The sequence below is a fragment of the Trichoderma atroviride genome, chromosome 7, assembly GCF_020647795.1.
Source record: "Trichoderma atroviride chromosome 7, complete sequence".
In the NCBI taxonomy this organism is placed as follows: Eukaryota; Fungi; Ascomycota; class Sordariomycetes; order Hypocreales; family Hypocreaceae; genus Trichoderma; species Trichoderma atroviride.
In genome coordinates, this window is record NC_089406.1 from 3,621,027 (window position 1) to 3,636,256 (window position 15,230).

The window sequence follows — 15,230 nt, forward strand, 5'->3', positions numbered from 1 at the left end:
CTTGCAAATATTGATATGTCGACGGGTTGCACATTACTTGAACAATGCCCTGAATGCTACGTGAGTGTGTTTCAGCGTGAGACATTCGGTCCGTCGCTCACTTACACGGGCTAAGCGCAAAACAGCTTATCGCAGTCAAGGTCAATTCACAACAGAATACATAAAAAAAAGCAAGAAGAAGTGGTAATTATGCGAAGCTGAAGATGTAATGCTCGCAGTTGGTATTTATTGATTCATTAAAATTTATTAGCGTTTCAAGATGTCGTCTATCCTCCATAAAGCGTGAAATTAGACATGTCTATAACCCCCCTTTTCTTCATCCATTGAGAGTCTGTGAGAGTCCGTTTACAGGACAACAGCAAGACCAGCGGCAGCTAGGACGGCAAGGCCCATTCCAGTCTCACGAGCACCGCCGGCCGTGCTGGTGCCAGACTTGGGAGCGCCAGAAGACTTGGAGGCGCCAGAGCCCGTGGGAGCAGCAGCGCCAGAGGTTGGAGCGGCAGCGCCAGAGGTAGTAGCACCAGAAGCACCGGCGGCAGCGACCAGGCTGTTGCTGCAGACGGGCACGAGGCTGGTGTAGGAGGCCAGAGCAGAGCAGTCAGAGGCCAGCGAAGTCAGCTCGTCCTTGTGGCTGCTGAACCAGGACAGCACCTTTGCCTCGTAGGAGGAGTAGTCGGCGCTGAGGCTGGAGGCGACGCTGAGCTTGCAGGGGTCGGTCTGCGGGTGCTCGGTCAGGTCGGAGACGATGGCCGGAGGCGGCGTGGGCAGGGACGAGACGATGCTCAGGGCCTCGGAGGCGCATTTGCTGGCGTCGGAGTCGGAGAGAGTGCCAGTTGCGCGGGGGAGGAGGGCGTGGACGTTGAGGGCGGCCGAGGCCGAGGCGGCGAGGGAGAGGATGGCGATGGCGGAACGCATGGTGGGCAGTTTGAGTGGGAGGTTGATGTTGAGTGAGTGAGTGAGTGAGTGAGACTCGTGAGAGTTGATACTGTCTTGGAGTGTGAGTGAGTGACTGGAGTTGAGAACTACTACAAGACTGTTTCCTGTCAACTACGGGTCTTGGCGCTATATATATACTATTCCTGCCACAACTACAAGTGCATGCTAGTAGCAATTCCAATAGTTCGGCAGCAGAGTCACAGCCGCGTTCTGTTGCCTAGAGCAAAGACCGTTAAACTGCGTCCAATGCAAACCACGCTGCAACGTTCTCCTTGCTCAGCCCAGCTGGGGGGAGCCATGTTGGCAGTGACGCTTCACCGAATGCAGACTTGGCGCAAGGACGGTGGGTTCCGTAATGTCGCTTCCCTGCGGCAGCTGAAGCTGGTAGGATCTAGCTCGGCTACGCTATTACATGCCTAGCGTAGCATTTTTGTTTCCCTGCCGTCGTTTGTGGTTTGAAGGGGTGATGGAAGAAGACGGGAAAAAAGGGGGCAGAGCCTCCTTCTAGCGCTAGCAGGTTTGCACGCTTTGAAAGCTGAGTGCTAGTTTTGGAGCGAATAGCCTGGATGGGGGTTAGTGGCGTGCTGAGGCGGATTGGGGAGATTGGAGTTGACGGGAGGGTTTCGGTGAGGCGTTTTGTAAAGAGTTAATGGGCTGATGACTAGGCATGGGCTATGGGTTGATGTGTGCCGTTGGATGCAAAGTTGACAAGAGCACAACCACGTGATGGTTTCTCATAATTGATGTGATGGGATCTGGGCTGTTTGTACAAGCAATGGATGGATATGGTTTGCTTGACGTGTAAGATGGTAGCTTGCTGGCTTTGCTGCAGTAGGTTGTTTGCTATTGTCGGTCTGCCTGAGCTAACTAAGGTATCAACTAAAATAGTTTCCAGCATAGCCTTGATCAAGATTGACACATACATTTGGATGCATGACTTGAGTTGGGAGTGGCAGCATTGGGGCCTGAAGAAAAGAATGAAAAGAATGACAGAAACTACTGCATGAGTGCTACGCTATGTACAGTAAGCACTGGGACTATCGCTTGAGCTTTTAGGCACCACCAGAGGTTTCGGATTTCTTCGAGGGGTTCTAGACGTTTTCGGAGAGTTGCCGGCTGACTTGACGGCGGTGGATAGAGACAACCAGGGTTATGGGAAAGTACATACTCTTACTGCTGACTTGCAACTTACGACGAATATTAAGCCGCCGTTGCACAAGGTTGTCATGACCACTAGAAATGCGATGAACAAGCGTTCTATCTTTGTAGTCCCTCTTTTGAACTGGCATCATCCGCTAAATAGAAATCGATCATTGCAGTCTATCCGGCAACAACGGCGAGATGCAAAGCTGTTTGTTCTATTTATCTTGCAGCTTTTGGGAGTTGAGTTTGCGCGCTTGAGCGAGAGTGGATGCGAATTTGCAGGGGCTGGTCTGGAAGTGGGTGGATGAGGCTTTGATTTGGGTGAGATGACACATAGCCCTCCGTATAGTGGTTGGCTAAACCTGTGATTTACATACATGTAAGCGGCACTTTCAATGGAGCTTAGATACTGAACAACACGAATCTTCCTGCATACGTCTAATTATTGTTTACTAACTGCGAGTAATCATAAATGCTGGATGTAAGCCTAATGCAACTAGCTACTTATTACTCCGTAATTCGGCTGTAAAAAAAAGGCCGAAAACAGCTTTCCCAAACATTTATACCTGACAACGAATATCTGAGATCACTGGAGGTTTACATGTAGTCTACACTCACCTAAGCTATCTAACCCTTAGTATTACAGACTCATTATGGATTCCAACCACAATGCCGAGGCAGATCCTGATGAAAAATATGACTCTGAAAGTTCCGACAGCTCAGAGTCGGCGTATACGCCTCTGCATAGTTTCTTTGAACGAGCCGACAGCGCATCGGTAAAGAAACTCGATCTTCCCCCTAGTTCAGCACCTCTGTTTCAGTACCGCGCCCCATCAGAGATTTGCAAAACTTGTCGGCGCATGATACAGCTTATATCGAACGTCGTCGCAACAGGTAGCCGCTTTGACGGTAAATATCACAAAACCTACGCAGCTGTGAAATCATCCGCCGAGAATGGATGTGGAATCTGTTCAATGCTTCTCCGTGAGTTTCGAATGGAGATGAAGGAAAGAGACAAGCCCGGAAAAACTATGGAAACTGCATCGCTACACGCCATTGGATCTTCCTTTTCGTGGAATGTGGCGATTCCGTGGATGTACGGCGATCCAACTCCAGGAGTCGCACACCTGGAACCTTGTGGTGCGGAGCATCATTACTGTTTGACGGCTAGGATAGAATCGTTCGTGGCAGGTTCACAAAGTATGATGCTCTACCCGCTGTGATGGCCATCACTGAAACTTTCTGTTCACTTTTTAGGTCTGGATTACGATTCGCCGGCCCCAAACACTCGAGATGCTTTAACAATGTGCAGAATATGGTTCCAGAATTGTCGGGATTCACATACGACATGCGGTCTTCCACAAGAAAATTCAGCAGAGGCCAGCCCTTCTGCTGCACGACTTATTGCAGTCTCCAACGGAGACGCTCGACTTTGTCTTCCTGAAGAGCTGAGCCCTAATAGCCCTTATGCAGCCCTCAGTCACCGCTGGGGCTTCCTCAATTTCATGACGCTCAAAAAAGACAATATCAATGACTTTCGAAAACGAATTCCACCAGAAGCTTTGACAAAGACGTTCCGCGATGCTATTGACATTTGCAGATACCTTGATATCCCATACTTATGGATAGACTCTTTATGCATCATTCAAGATAGTGCAGAGGACTGGGCACTACAGTCAGCCCTAATGGCCCAGATATATGGACAATGTGACTTGAATATCGCAGCTACTTCTGCTGAAGATGGCAGCGTTGGATGCTTTTTTGACCGACCAAAAAATTGGGCGATCCAAATACGCCCGCTTCCTGGAAGAGACGACCTGATATATGACTTTATGCCATCCCCCTTGATACATCCAGAACTGGACGTATTGAATAACCGTGGCTGGGTTGTACAAGAACGCTACCTGTCAAGACGGACTCTTCATTTTACCGCCAAGCAGGTGTTTTGGGAATGTGATGGAGAATCAGCATGTGAGACCTGCCCTGGCGGATACGAGAAAAAAGCAATCAACTTTTGTCCCTATGAGCTCAAACGAAGGGGCATGGACCGATCCAACTGGGATGATCTTGTGAGCCAGTACTCGGGAGCCCGTCTCACACAATCCAGCGACCGGCTCATCGCTATAGAAGGCCTCGCAAGATCTATACAGGCGACCACAAAGGACGAATATGTTGCCGGAATATGGAAGGAATGGATTGAGAGGCAGCTAGCTTGGTCTCCCTCTGAAGAATTCAGGCCTATCCCTAACACATCGTGTCCTTCTTGGTCATGGGCCTCAGGCATTGGTAGCGTGAGCCTCCCGTTGGTCTGGTTTGATGGTCAATCCAACTCGCCAACTCATGTAACACTTCATGACCTACAAGTGCAATACTTTTCGACGAATACCTTTCGGGACGTCAAGAGCGCTGTGATTCGCCTTTGCTGCACTTACCTTCTCCGGGTAGTTCTTGAGCCAATTGGGGACTCGCCCGACGTCTACTACAAGGCCAAATTCGGAGATGAGAAATTCGACGAAGTTTACTTGAAAATTGACAATCCTGACATCGCCAACAAGGCTCAGACCATTCCTGCATATGTTTTAGTTATAGATGAAAGCCGCGGAATTCTTCTGGAGCCTACAGCTCAGGCAACTGGGCAGTATAGGCGGATAGGCTCGTTCTTCACTTTCCAGAGCTCTTTTGTAGAGTCATTGGGATTTGTAAATTGCGTTGAGCAAAGACAACTTGACGCATTTTCGGCTGTCGAGGAGGATGACGAAGGCAATGAAATATATATTATTGATGTAGTATAGATATGTTATTGTTTGAGGTCTTGATTGAAAAGCAATGTAATCTTGTGTTTTTATTTACTTTCAAGTAATGTAATGTAATCTGACTTTTGGTTTAATCTTTGAGAAGAATTCCTTGAATCAGGTATAAAGTACTCGTAGAGACATTTACATATATGCACGGCTTTGACTAATGCTTGCACCACTTTCAAGGTGGCATCTTTTAATGGGAGGAAGTCAATTCACTTACAGTAGCCGTACCCCTTCACAAGCGAATTCTAGTTTCAGTTGAGAGAGGTGATGAACTAGTCGGTAGCGATGGCAGAGATCTTGGCCGAGTAGTTTGAGTATCAAGAGAACTCAGCGGTGTGGGATGGGTAGTCGTCGCTGATGCTGGAGGGGAGTTGGAGGTGCATGCGGTGGTTACTCTTTTGTGCGATACTCGATTGGCCATCTTTAGTTACATAGAATTCGCGATTACATCTAAAGGCATCGAAATACTTCTCATTCCTAGGTTCATGTTCTTGAAAGCGTATTCTACCATAGTCTACAATTTTCCTAGCAATGACAAGAGGGGTGGCTTGGTCAACAACATCATTTAGGCTTGTCAGCTGAGACTAGCTACGGCATACTGTGAGCTAATGTTACAGACTGGAGAAAGGTCACTGATAAACTTGAAGACGTGTGTATGCAAACTTGGGACAGCAATGTCTTTAATTACTAGACTAAAGAAGTTGATTATGTCGTGTAGCATTTTTGAACAACCATTCAAAACATGAATAATTAGAACAAGTGCTTCCTTCAATTGCTAATATGAAATAGGAAACAAAGAGAGAGTAATAATATAAGGTGAACAGACATAGTATATAAAAACAAATGCATATATTTTTAGGTGTTTTCTAAAGTTATAACATCATATAAACAGAAAATGAATGTTCTTAACGCAACCCACTATAAAGACCAACCATTTGTCTCTTCCATAAAGCCAAGTACAGCTATTTATGATTGTGATAGAAGCTCCAACAGCCGGCTAGAATTTCTGGAGATTGAATAGCTCTGCCGTGGCCGAGACAGCTGAAGCTCATAAAGGAATGTATTCTTCTGCCCCGGCAATCTCCGCCCACTGATTTTCTAGAGCTGGATAGACCAAGAGAAGTTCCTGATAACAGTACCATCGCCATTGTGGCCTCCGAAAGCCTCCCACAAATCGAGACACATGTCGATGGAGTGGTCGTCGCTGACGTTTCGATCCGCAACAGTGGCAGTTTTGGTGACACCATTGTGCTTCATGACGATTGTCTTGCCGCAAAGTTTATTATTCTGGGCTTGACCGTATTTATCAAACTCATTATAGGGCATGGCAACGAAAGAATTCTGTTCACCAATTTCTGGGTGGTAGGTGCTTATGCCGCATGAACCGTACTTCCTGAGGATTCCGTGGCAGTTGGATGCCGATTCAAAGCTGTAAATCGAGCCGTTTGTGCCGGACCTAGTAACTATTTCTCCTTTGGTGAGCTCGGTAGGGGCTGCAGACACACTGAGTGACAGCATGAGCGCGGTAACAAAGCTTGTAAGATGCATTTTGAAGATGGTGCTGAGGAAGCAAAGAGAAATTGTGTTTTTGTTTTTGATATGATTGCCAACGTTATCCTGGAGGTATTATTGCTGACTGATAAAACAGAGAGTAAGATCTGCCAGTTTGGCGGTCCTCAGCCAGGTATATATAGTTAACTCATCACGCCTAAAGTTCGTCAAAGAACTGAGTCTCAATAACAAAGAACCGTAAAAACCGAAAGATGGCAGGCTCACGGATTGGCAACATTGGGTAAAGACCCACTCTCCTAAAATCACCTTTGTGTAAACAGTTCTTCGCCATTATCTGAGATTGGAGTTTTGTTGGTATCTCGAACCAGCTGATGAGCGCAATTCGGTTTCTAATTCGTGGGACTCACGTAAATGAAAGTCCAGACTCACGAGGACAAAAGTCTAGACTCACGTAGATGAAAGTCTAGACTCATTTAGATGAGAGTCTAGGTGATGAGAGCTCTGCTACGTCTTTGTTCTGCCCCTGTGCTGGTCCACTTCAATGTCACCGGCATCAATAAGAGTGTCACCTTTTCAGCTAGGCCATTCATATACTCCTACCAGTCTTAGCTTACTGTATTACTCCTGGGTTTGACATCTCTCGTATCACGTTCCCCCCCCAATCATTGTAATTGTAAACTGTTCTACTAAAACACTGTCTGGCTGGTATCTAAAGCAAAAGAGTCTCTGGTAATATTTTTTCCGATTCTTATTTCAGATAAAGAAATTGAACACGTATATTAGGCTCAAAGAAAATGTACTTTTATTTTTGCAGTTAGCCTTTCACTAACAGCGTTCACCAACGCATCTCACCAACACATACTGGAGAAGCAAAGCGGAAAGATATAACAGGCGACAAAATATAGAACCAACACCTTTCATTAACACATTCCACCACACATTTCACCAACACGTTTCACAAACAAATTGCACTAGCACATACCAGAGAAGGACCTTGAACACGCACATACTTAGGCCAAGGCAAAAAATGTCACCGGCACATTTCACCAACACATTTCAGCACATTTCTTGTACTTAGCACTGTATATTACTACTCAGAATGCGCGTTTCCTTTTCCATCACCACGTTGATGCTGTCCTTTGAGGCCTTGGCTACGGCTGCTCCTGCAACTAAAAGGCAGACGACTTGTACAGATGGTAAAAAAGTGCTTATGTTGGGTAATATTTGCTAGGAATATGCTCAATTTCAATCTCATTGTAATACAATAGACTCGTCATATGTCATGCTATTAATATACAGCATATTTTGTAATCGGCGTTTATGCAGCAATCTGACGGATGGATTGGAGTGGGGTCGAATCAAGATTAGAAGATTAGGTATTGCTGAAGCTGCCGACACTGCCAAATGGTCCGGGTAAGCGTCCATGATCTGATGCCAGTAGCCATTCGTAAACCCTTGTCTGGCTTATGGCAGTTGATCGAAACAACTTTAAGCAACGGCCTTCCTGTATATATGCATGTATCGTTTCGGGAAACTCTTGTCGTCGCAGTTAGTTCGCATTGGTACATGTATATTCTACAGACTATTGAGTGACGGGCTAATGCGCTATATGTTGGGATAGACGCACAATATCTCGCCTAGTTTTCAAGGTCTGTGCGAATAGTTTAGGTTTGTATTATTTCTGGTCATAGAAGATCTAGAACTCCATAGAGGCAGACGTAATTATAATGTGAAGGCACCAATGGCCAGAAGATGATATCTTTCCTTCAAATGATATCTCATCAAACGTCGACCAATGTCTCTCTCAGTCACAACGCGTACAGACTACTTCCACAAACAGACATTGCAAGTGGTGAAGCCCCGCGTAATCGAGTGTCGCGGCGGCTACATGTACCAGGTAGAAAAGAAGCGAAAATTGAAAAGGGAAAGTTTAGAGGACGAACCCGACGCTGTGGTTAAGTACCTAGTCAAAAGTCTGGCCCAACAAGCCGGTTTTGAGTAAAGCACGCCTCAGACAACTCTGCAAGGGATCTAACGGTGGCAACTTATTTTCTCGTTGCTTAGCATCTCGGTATCTTTACGAGAGCCGTTATACACCACGGCTTGAACAGTAATGCGACCGATTCGGTAACGTGGCAATGCCGTTTGTCACGAAAACATATTAGAATTGGTGGTGGTAACTGCGGAGACTATCAGCATGACGGGCTGTGCTGGAATATGGCACATGTAGAGCTACAATTAAGCATCAATGTGTGTTGGGAGGCAAATAGGCTGAGATTGTGGGACCAATTATACCGCGGGAATATCCCAGTTAGGGAATATTCGAGTGGAGCTTCCCGCTTCACCATTTTCTAGAGCGACTTCTATTATAATGGAAGCTTAACATGGGGCTTCTACACCTGCAACGAGTCCAACCAACCAAACGGGATAGTAGTCGGATAAACCCATGCCAGATGCCAGTGTTGAATCTCACTTAGTAGGATCTTGTTGGGTTTGGCGTCTTACATTGTCGACCCGGGAAATGCTTCATCTGGCCCAGAAGCGAGTCTCACTTTGAAGCCTCAGCTGTTCTCGGAGGGAACGTTGAATGGTTGTACCAATCGGCGGGAAGAAACTCGAGGCTCTACGTCAGTGCTTCGTTACAATTTGTGGAATTATATGCTTGGCCAACTACATGTAATCAGCTACGACGAAACAATCTGATTGACTGGCTACCAAATTATGTAGGCGTGGGCTCAAGCTGATCATTAAATCTTGAATCATGAAGCAGTCTCTCTTATTACAATTTGTATCTAACGTAGACAAAGTATCAAAGTAATCTGTTCGTCCACCTGGACAGCCATTCCACTTGCCTAGACTCCCATAATCCGCGTCCGCAAGACGTGTCTAGCAAATGCTGCCATTGCTGCAGCTCTGCGAGCAGTTGTATTCTCCGTCCAAATCGGCGTCCGACCCATACATGTCGTAACCCAAGAACCATCCATTCAGCGTCTCGTGGAGATAGTTCAAGTTCTGCGGGTCACCATGTGCCTTGCCTTCGGAAGAGCAAGGATAGCCCTCTGTCAAGCCCTTTCCACCATTCAGACCCGTGCCGTCACTGGCCGTGAACCACCCGTTATACGAGCCCAGCGCATGGACAGCGTTGCCACCGGTGTTATCCAGAGCCGAACGCAGGACCCAAGCTCCGCAGTCGACATTATCCTGGATGGGGTACTGGCAGCTGCTTTGGCCGTTCTGGCAGTTGGACGGGTCGCACTGCATCAGCCCGGGCGTTGAGCCTCCAGCATCGGCATTGCAAGAAGACTCCTGCATGGCAATGAAGGCCAGGATGGCAGGGTCGATGTTGTATTTGGAGCCTGAGCTCTTGAAGTACTGGTCGTACTGCTGGCAAGGCTGGCCTACGCCGTTGTAGTAGTCATCCAGCGAGATGTGTGTGAGGCTGTTGATGTCGAGGAACGGAGGCTCCCAGCCATTGCCCTGGACACCGGTGTTGAGCCACGCCTGTGAACCGTTGGGACCACAGGCGCCAGAGCCACCTGTTGTAGGTGAACATGCTCCCTGGGCATTTGGATTTGTTTGAGCAGCAGCCAAGTTGGCAAGGAGGAGGGCCTTGGCGGCGAGGATTGTGCGGTGTGAGGAGTGCATCTTGAGGGCGTATAATGAGAGGTAATTGTATCTGAGGAGCGTAAACTCTCTGAAAGATGCTTCCTCGCTCCATGTTATATATTGCTTCTCAAGGGGGACCTGAGTTACCAGGTATGCCCAAGTAGTCTATCGTGTTGTCGATCACCAGCCGCTAAGTGGCGGCACAGATCCGGAGAGAATACGGGGCAGTTTCTTTGCCCGAATTAGGCAAGGAGCCCTTCCTAATAGGGCAGCTGAGGCAACTCGATTAGTTATTGTATCCGGCATAGTCTATAGCTTTACGAAGAATGGCAGGTGAGCAGAGGAATGACTGGCCGACTGCCCGTGCTGAGAGTCCTTGTGGCCCGCTCGTAATACAACGTTTCCCGTCATTGACGGATGTCAAGTGCGAAAAAGTCCGACCCTCGTTCACTGATGAGGTGAAATCTCGGGCCTCGTGTGCCTCTTTTTTAACTACTTGTCCCTGCTACTACTACATGTAAGCCGCATTAGTAGCAAATAACGCCTCGTATCATGGCGCATCCCGGCCTTATTTCCTCTCTTCCAACCCGAAGCCAAAGACCATCTTTGACTCCGGCAGGCTCGAGGACTTTTCAGCACATGGTCGGAACTCGCTCATAATAGCGGCCGAACCGAACACATCATAGTCTATGTTGTTTCATTGAAAAGGCGGTATGAGGAGGATGTGAGTGTTCCGCTGTACATGTACAGGTACCAAGCCGGTAGTAATTGCTTATTCATGCTGGACATCTTTAGGTCGGCATTCTTTTCCGTGAAATGGTGCTAAATACTCGGCGGTCAGTTAACCATTTACTACTCACAATTCACAATATGGTGGCATTGAGAGCCTCGTCGGAGTTTACGCTGGGATGAAAAATTACCTGACCGGAATAAGATCTCTGACTAGCATATTGGGCCATTGAAACAATGTCAATTGATCTGCGGCACCAGGCATACGTACCAGGCAATAGCACAGAATATTCCACGTTGTTGAAGCCACCAAAAGAGATTGACGATGCTTTCAGGTCCAGCGACGCAATCTGGCGCCAATCGAAATGGTTCTTCCTCAGCTCGTTTCACGCTTGTGGGCCAACTACTTACATACGAGTACGTAGTAATTTATGAAACACAGTTAAGCCGAATCATGGAAAGGAGGATGAGTAATCAGTGAATTGAGTTGATAGTAACTCAAAAATAAGAATAACTCCAACTCTAACTCTACGGACTCGATATATGCGTAGTCTATTGATGAACTCATATATGCCGAAAGGGCAGAGATTCTATTCCTTCAAAGAGAGTTGCTGATGTACAGGCTGGTAACGGGTTGATTGCCCAAGGGCTTGATGCTGATCTCGAATTTTGTCGTGTTTTTGGCCTTTCAATTTGCACCAATGCCAGGAAAGCCTCTCCGGTAGAAGTAAAGTCATTTGTATCACCCTAGGCTCTATAAAATAAGAGTACATCTCCACTGTTGGCAATTGTCTCTGTGAATAGAAATATAAACGAGCACGTACGGTGCCTAAACACTGAGTTTCGGATAAAAAATACTACCTCGTTGTTGCACTCTATTGCCGTGACACTGAGAGGTTCCATTACCTTGCTCTGGGGGTTGAACGATGGGCTGGCGCCTTCATTTCCAAAGACAACTTGGGTGTGGACATTTGCATTGAGGTTTGGGGATACTGTAGCTCTTGACGGTCTCTTTACGCGGTTTCGCCTTGGTCACTTGGGTCATTCATGCACCGACCGGCCGAGATTTGAGTACCGACCGGCCGAATTGTTTGCGCCATCGCAGTCCATGTTCATATTGTCATAGTCTCCACTGCTTCCCTTTAAGAAAATGGCATTTGGAAGACCGCCACGGTATGTAGCATCACCACTAAAAGGGCTAGAGAGCTTATTGGAACATGTTCCGGACGATGTAATGGATCGTCTCAGTAAGAGTGCACCTGTATACTTTGTACTGATCATATATCTTCTTGAGGTTGGAAGGAAGTTGATACAATGCAGAAGCATTTAGGTAACGACGGCAATAACGCTGGAAGAACGCATCTTGTAGACTGGCAAAGCGAGATTGATAGTCATTTTATATAAGAGAAATTGATCATCTGCTTATCTGGGATGAAGACGGAATGAATTCTATATATTAGACTAGAAGACGGCCCTAGATTCTTAAACTTCGCACTCCAGTTACGAGAATAGCGATGTACTCTGAGAGAAAAAGCCGGCTGGACAGAACCGGACCAGGATGAATCGATCGGCAAATGCCGAGGCCTCTAGTGTGGTCTAAGCTTTTCACCGGCGTAGTTCCGGCGTGAAAGCCCCTGTGAAGCCCAGGAAAGTTGGGCACTCAAGACTTGCCAAAAGAGGAAGGTGATTGCACTCGCGATGGGGATTGGAGGGAAATTGCAATGGCACTGAGGGAGTGTATATATACAGTACATGTACGGTGCGACCTGGTTCTATAGTACGGGATATTTGAGTATCCGCAAATACGAAACATGGTCTGAAGAATATGGTAATGATATACATGTATATATCTCTGTATTCTTGCTTTTCATCTCCTAAAGATAATGACTGTACAGGTAGAGCGCGCTCTATTATTTATTTCCCCTCGTGTGTTCTATTCAATAGGTATTATCTTTCCGCTTTCCGCTTGCTTAGGCATGACCAAGTAAGATTTTGCAACTGATGCCAACTTTGCGAATATCTCGGATCGTCCTTGTTGCTGCGGGAGGAATAAACAAAGACTCACGACTAGGAAGATACTTGATGAGCGGAGAAGAATGAGATATGCGTAAACGATTGCCAATTCCAAATCCATCTCAAAAGTAAGCACATGAACAAAAAGAAAACATCTAAAGTGTCTAAAGTGATCCAAAGTAAATTACCTAGTATGCAAAAAAGTGACATCCTCCACCACCACATGTTCTGTAACAAGGCGCCCATCCCCCAACTACATGTATGTCTCTACTCAAAACCAACATGGCCTTCATCCATGATCGTTTTCAGGGTGATCCTATTGTCACTCCTTGGAAAACAGCTTCGGGATGTATATTCACGGTCCAGCAACCCAGACGATTGCCGTCTGCCAGCATCTCGGGTGTCTTTCCATCGTTACACATAGCGTTGACATTTGCTCCGCTCTCGATGAGCATTTCTATATTTGCGACGTGATTCCCCGCTGCTGCCATGTGTAATGGGGTGTAGCCATCTTCGTCCGCCTGATCAATTCGAGCTCCAACCCAGAGCAGGTCTTGTATCATCTCCGTCAGCCCATTTACTCGGGCTGCTAGATGTAGCGGCGTTGATCCGTTGTTGCCCATGTCGTGACACACGGTGGTTGCGTTTACGTCGGCGCCACACTCAATCAGCTGTCGGATAAGTTCTGTATCTGGCTCTTGAAGCTCGGGTGGCTGAATGGCAAGATGCAGCGGAGTGCGGTCTTTGCTGTCTCTGGCTTCCATGTTCGCACCATGCCCAGCAAACAGCCTTGCATGCTCTCTGCGGCGAAATCGTACCGCGGAATGCAAGAGGGTTGAGCCTCCGGAACCACTTGTCGTCGTGTTGACTCTGGCCTTGGGGGTCCTTCCCCCGAAGGGGCCCGACCTGCCTCGAGGGGCATCGAGCCAGAGGAGTTGCTTCCAATAAACGCAATAAGATTTCAAAGATAAACACATATGAACCGATATTAACATAAAGACGCAGTTGCAAAGACTGTCTCACAAACTCAATTATGAGCTAAAGAGACATGTACCAAATTTGGTTTCTCAAGATCTAATTACAAATTATTCTTCCATCGACCCTTGCTCGCTCTGGGAAGCAACTAGCTCGCCAATAGATGTCTCCAAGGCAATTCTATCAGCGCTGGATAGTACGGGCTTGTCATCCGGAACAGATTCGCTAGACGTCTGCTGGCGCCTTTTAGCAGATCTTATTGGTATACCTTGTTCATGCCCAGTATCCCACAAATCATCCCAGGTCTCTGCCTCTTCTTCAGACGAATCATCCTCAAGGCCCCCAAGCTCATCTCGAGCATCCGTCTTTCTCTTGAGGGGAGTAGCAGCCTTGGATCCGCCGCCACCGTAATGCGCTTGTAGCTGAATTCCAGTCATGATCTCTTCTTTATACTCCACGAGGCTGGATTCGTTATTATCCACGTGGACTCGGATAACATGGCGCTGAAAGCCTTGAGTGACAAATGGCTTTACGCGGAGTAGTACAGCCCATGCAAATCGCGCAAACAGGTATGGCTTAGAGGCTGAAGTAAGACCTCGAATAATGAGGTTCTGGTACGTCGGCCAAAGTTCAGACGCTTGTCTTGCGAGGATATGAGAGACGTACTGCGTGCCGCCTGTCGTTAACTTGGGCACAATTGCAAACCACCGATCATCAAAGCACTTGTGAAGGTCTTTGCGAAGCGGAAGAATATTTTCCTTGCAGTTGATGTCTCCTCCATAGACTGCCATACCATTTTGCAGGTACCATACTGATTCTTCTTGTGGTACGAGGTGTGCTCTGTTAATAGCATACGAAACACCTGACATACGACAAGTAACAGATATATCAACTGCTATGGGGCCGTGGTGAGAGATGGTTGGCCAAAGATCTGGCACTTGTCCATGGGGGAATTCCCAATCTTTGAAGCTGGGAACAATGGGGTACTTGACTAGAAAGAAAGATGTTAGGTAAAACTGCCTTGGATAGTGAGGAGCGTATTAAATACCGTTTCCATCCACAATAAAGTAGTAAGAATTCTTAGTCAACAGACCATCAAGCGATACACGCTCTTTCTGTCCACCAGCACTATCGGCTGCAAAATAGCCGGCTTGAAAGACATTGCCCGCGGTAATCTGGCAGGCGGTTAAGGCTGTTTGATGGTGAATACCAAAAACGACAGCGCCATCTGAGCTCTCACTATCGACTCGTGGGAGAGTAAGAAACACATTGAGGGGAGATGGGTAGCCTGGATGTAGAAACCGGATATCCAGCCTGTCGTCCAAATCACGAGAAGGAGGGTCGACGGAAGATGCCACAATAGGCAAAGGGCGCAGAGAATCGGTCGCCATGATTCGTACAGTACAGTACAGTACAGTAGTTGTAGCACGCCAGAAGAGGAAAAGAGGAGTCCCGATGCCGTTTGGGACTTGGGAGAGCAAGGATTAGGACTCCGCAGAAGTTGTGCGCACGAAA

At 47.2% G+C, this 15,230-nt stretch overlaps 6 protein-coding genes across 6 annotated transcripts; 1 reads left to right on the forward strand and 5 right to left on the reverse strand.

Annotated features, from left to right (window-relative positions):
* Positions 1-181: 181 nt before the first annotated feature.
* Positions 182-1,029, reverse strand: TrAtP1_013205 (uncharacterized protein). The gene has a single exon (XM_014088892.2). The coding sequence runs from the start codon at positions 913-915 to the stop codon at positions 346-348; it is 570 nt and encodes a 189-aa protein (XP_013944367.2). The 5' UTR covers positions 916-1,029; the 3' UTR covers positions 182-345.
* On the forward strand, positions 1,030-4,871 carry TrAtP1_013206 (uncharacterized protein; the record flags this gene model as incomplete). The annotated part of the gene is made up of 2 exons (XM_014088807.2): positions 1,030-3,279; positions 3,337-4,871. Exons 1-2 carry the CDS (start codon positions 2,733-2,735, stop codon positions 4,869-4,871), a joined length of 2,082 nt encoding a protein of 693 aa, XP_013944282.2. The 5' UTR covers positions 1,030-2,732.
* Positions 4,872-5,978: 1,107 nt separating this feature from the next.
* Positions 5,979-6,428, reverse strand: TrAtP1_013207 (uncharacterized protein; the record flags this gene model as incomplete). Its single annotated transcript, XM_014088808.1, has 1 exon — positions 5,979-6,428. The coding sequence occupies one exon, from the start codon at positions 6,426-6,428 to the stop codon at positions 5,979-5,981; it is 450 nt and encodes a 149-aa protein (XP_013944283.1).
* Positions 6,429-9,278: 2,850 nt separating this feature from the next.
* TrAtP1_013208 (uncharacterized protein) lies at positions 9,279-10,037 on the reverse strand (the record flags this gene model as incomplete). The annotated part of the gene is made up of 1 exon (XM_014088809.1): positions 9,279-10,037. One exon carries the CDS (start codon positions 10,035-10,037, stop codon positions 9,279-9,281), a length of 759 nt encoding a protein of 252 aa, XP_013944284.1.
* Positions 10,038-13,045: 3,008 nt separating this feature from the next.
* TrAtP1_013209 (uncharacterized protein) lies at positions 13,046-13,504 on the reverse strand (the record flags this gene model as incomplete). Its single annotated transcript, XM_014088811.1, has 1 exon — positions 13,046-13,504. The coding sequence occupies one exon, from the start codon at positions 13,502-13,504 to the stop codon at positions 13,046-13,048; it is 459 nt and encodes a 152-aa protein (XP_013944286.1).
* Positions 13,505-13,741: 237 nt separating this feature from the next.
* Positions 13,742-15,189, reverse strand: TrAtP1_013210 (uncharacterized protein). The gene is made up of 2 exons (XM_014088812.2): positions 14,764-15,189; positions 13,742-14,706 (listed from the first exon to the last, which is right to left on the reverse strand). The coding sequence occupies exons 1-2, from the start codon at positions 15,104-15,106 to the stop codon at positions 13,826-13,828; spliced, it is 1,224 nt and encodes a 407-aa protein (XP_013944287.2). The 5' UTR covers positions 15,107-15,189; the 3' UTR covers positions 13,742-13,825.
* Positions 15,190-15,230: the final 41 nt, after the last annotated feature.

What these genes read in the sequence shown, in the direction of transcription:
- TrAtP1_013205 (XM_014088892.2), bottom strand. Translation starts at nt 915, where the DNA reads ATGCGTTCCGCCATCGCCATCCTCTCCCTCGCCGCCTCGGCCTCGGCC.
- TrAtP1_013210 (XM_014088812.2), bottom strand. Translation starts at nt 15,106, where the DNA reads ATGGCGACCGATTCTCTGCGCCCTTTGCCTATTGTGGCATCTTCCGTC. An exon ending in CTTTATTGTGGATGGAAACG is followed by an intron (nt 14,707 to 14,763) that starts GTATTTAATACG and finishes CTTTCTTTCTAG; the next exon opens with TCAAGTACCCCATTGTTCCC.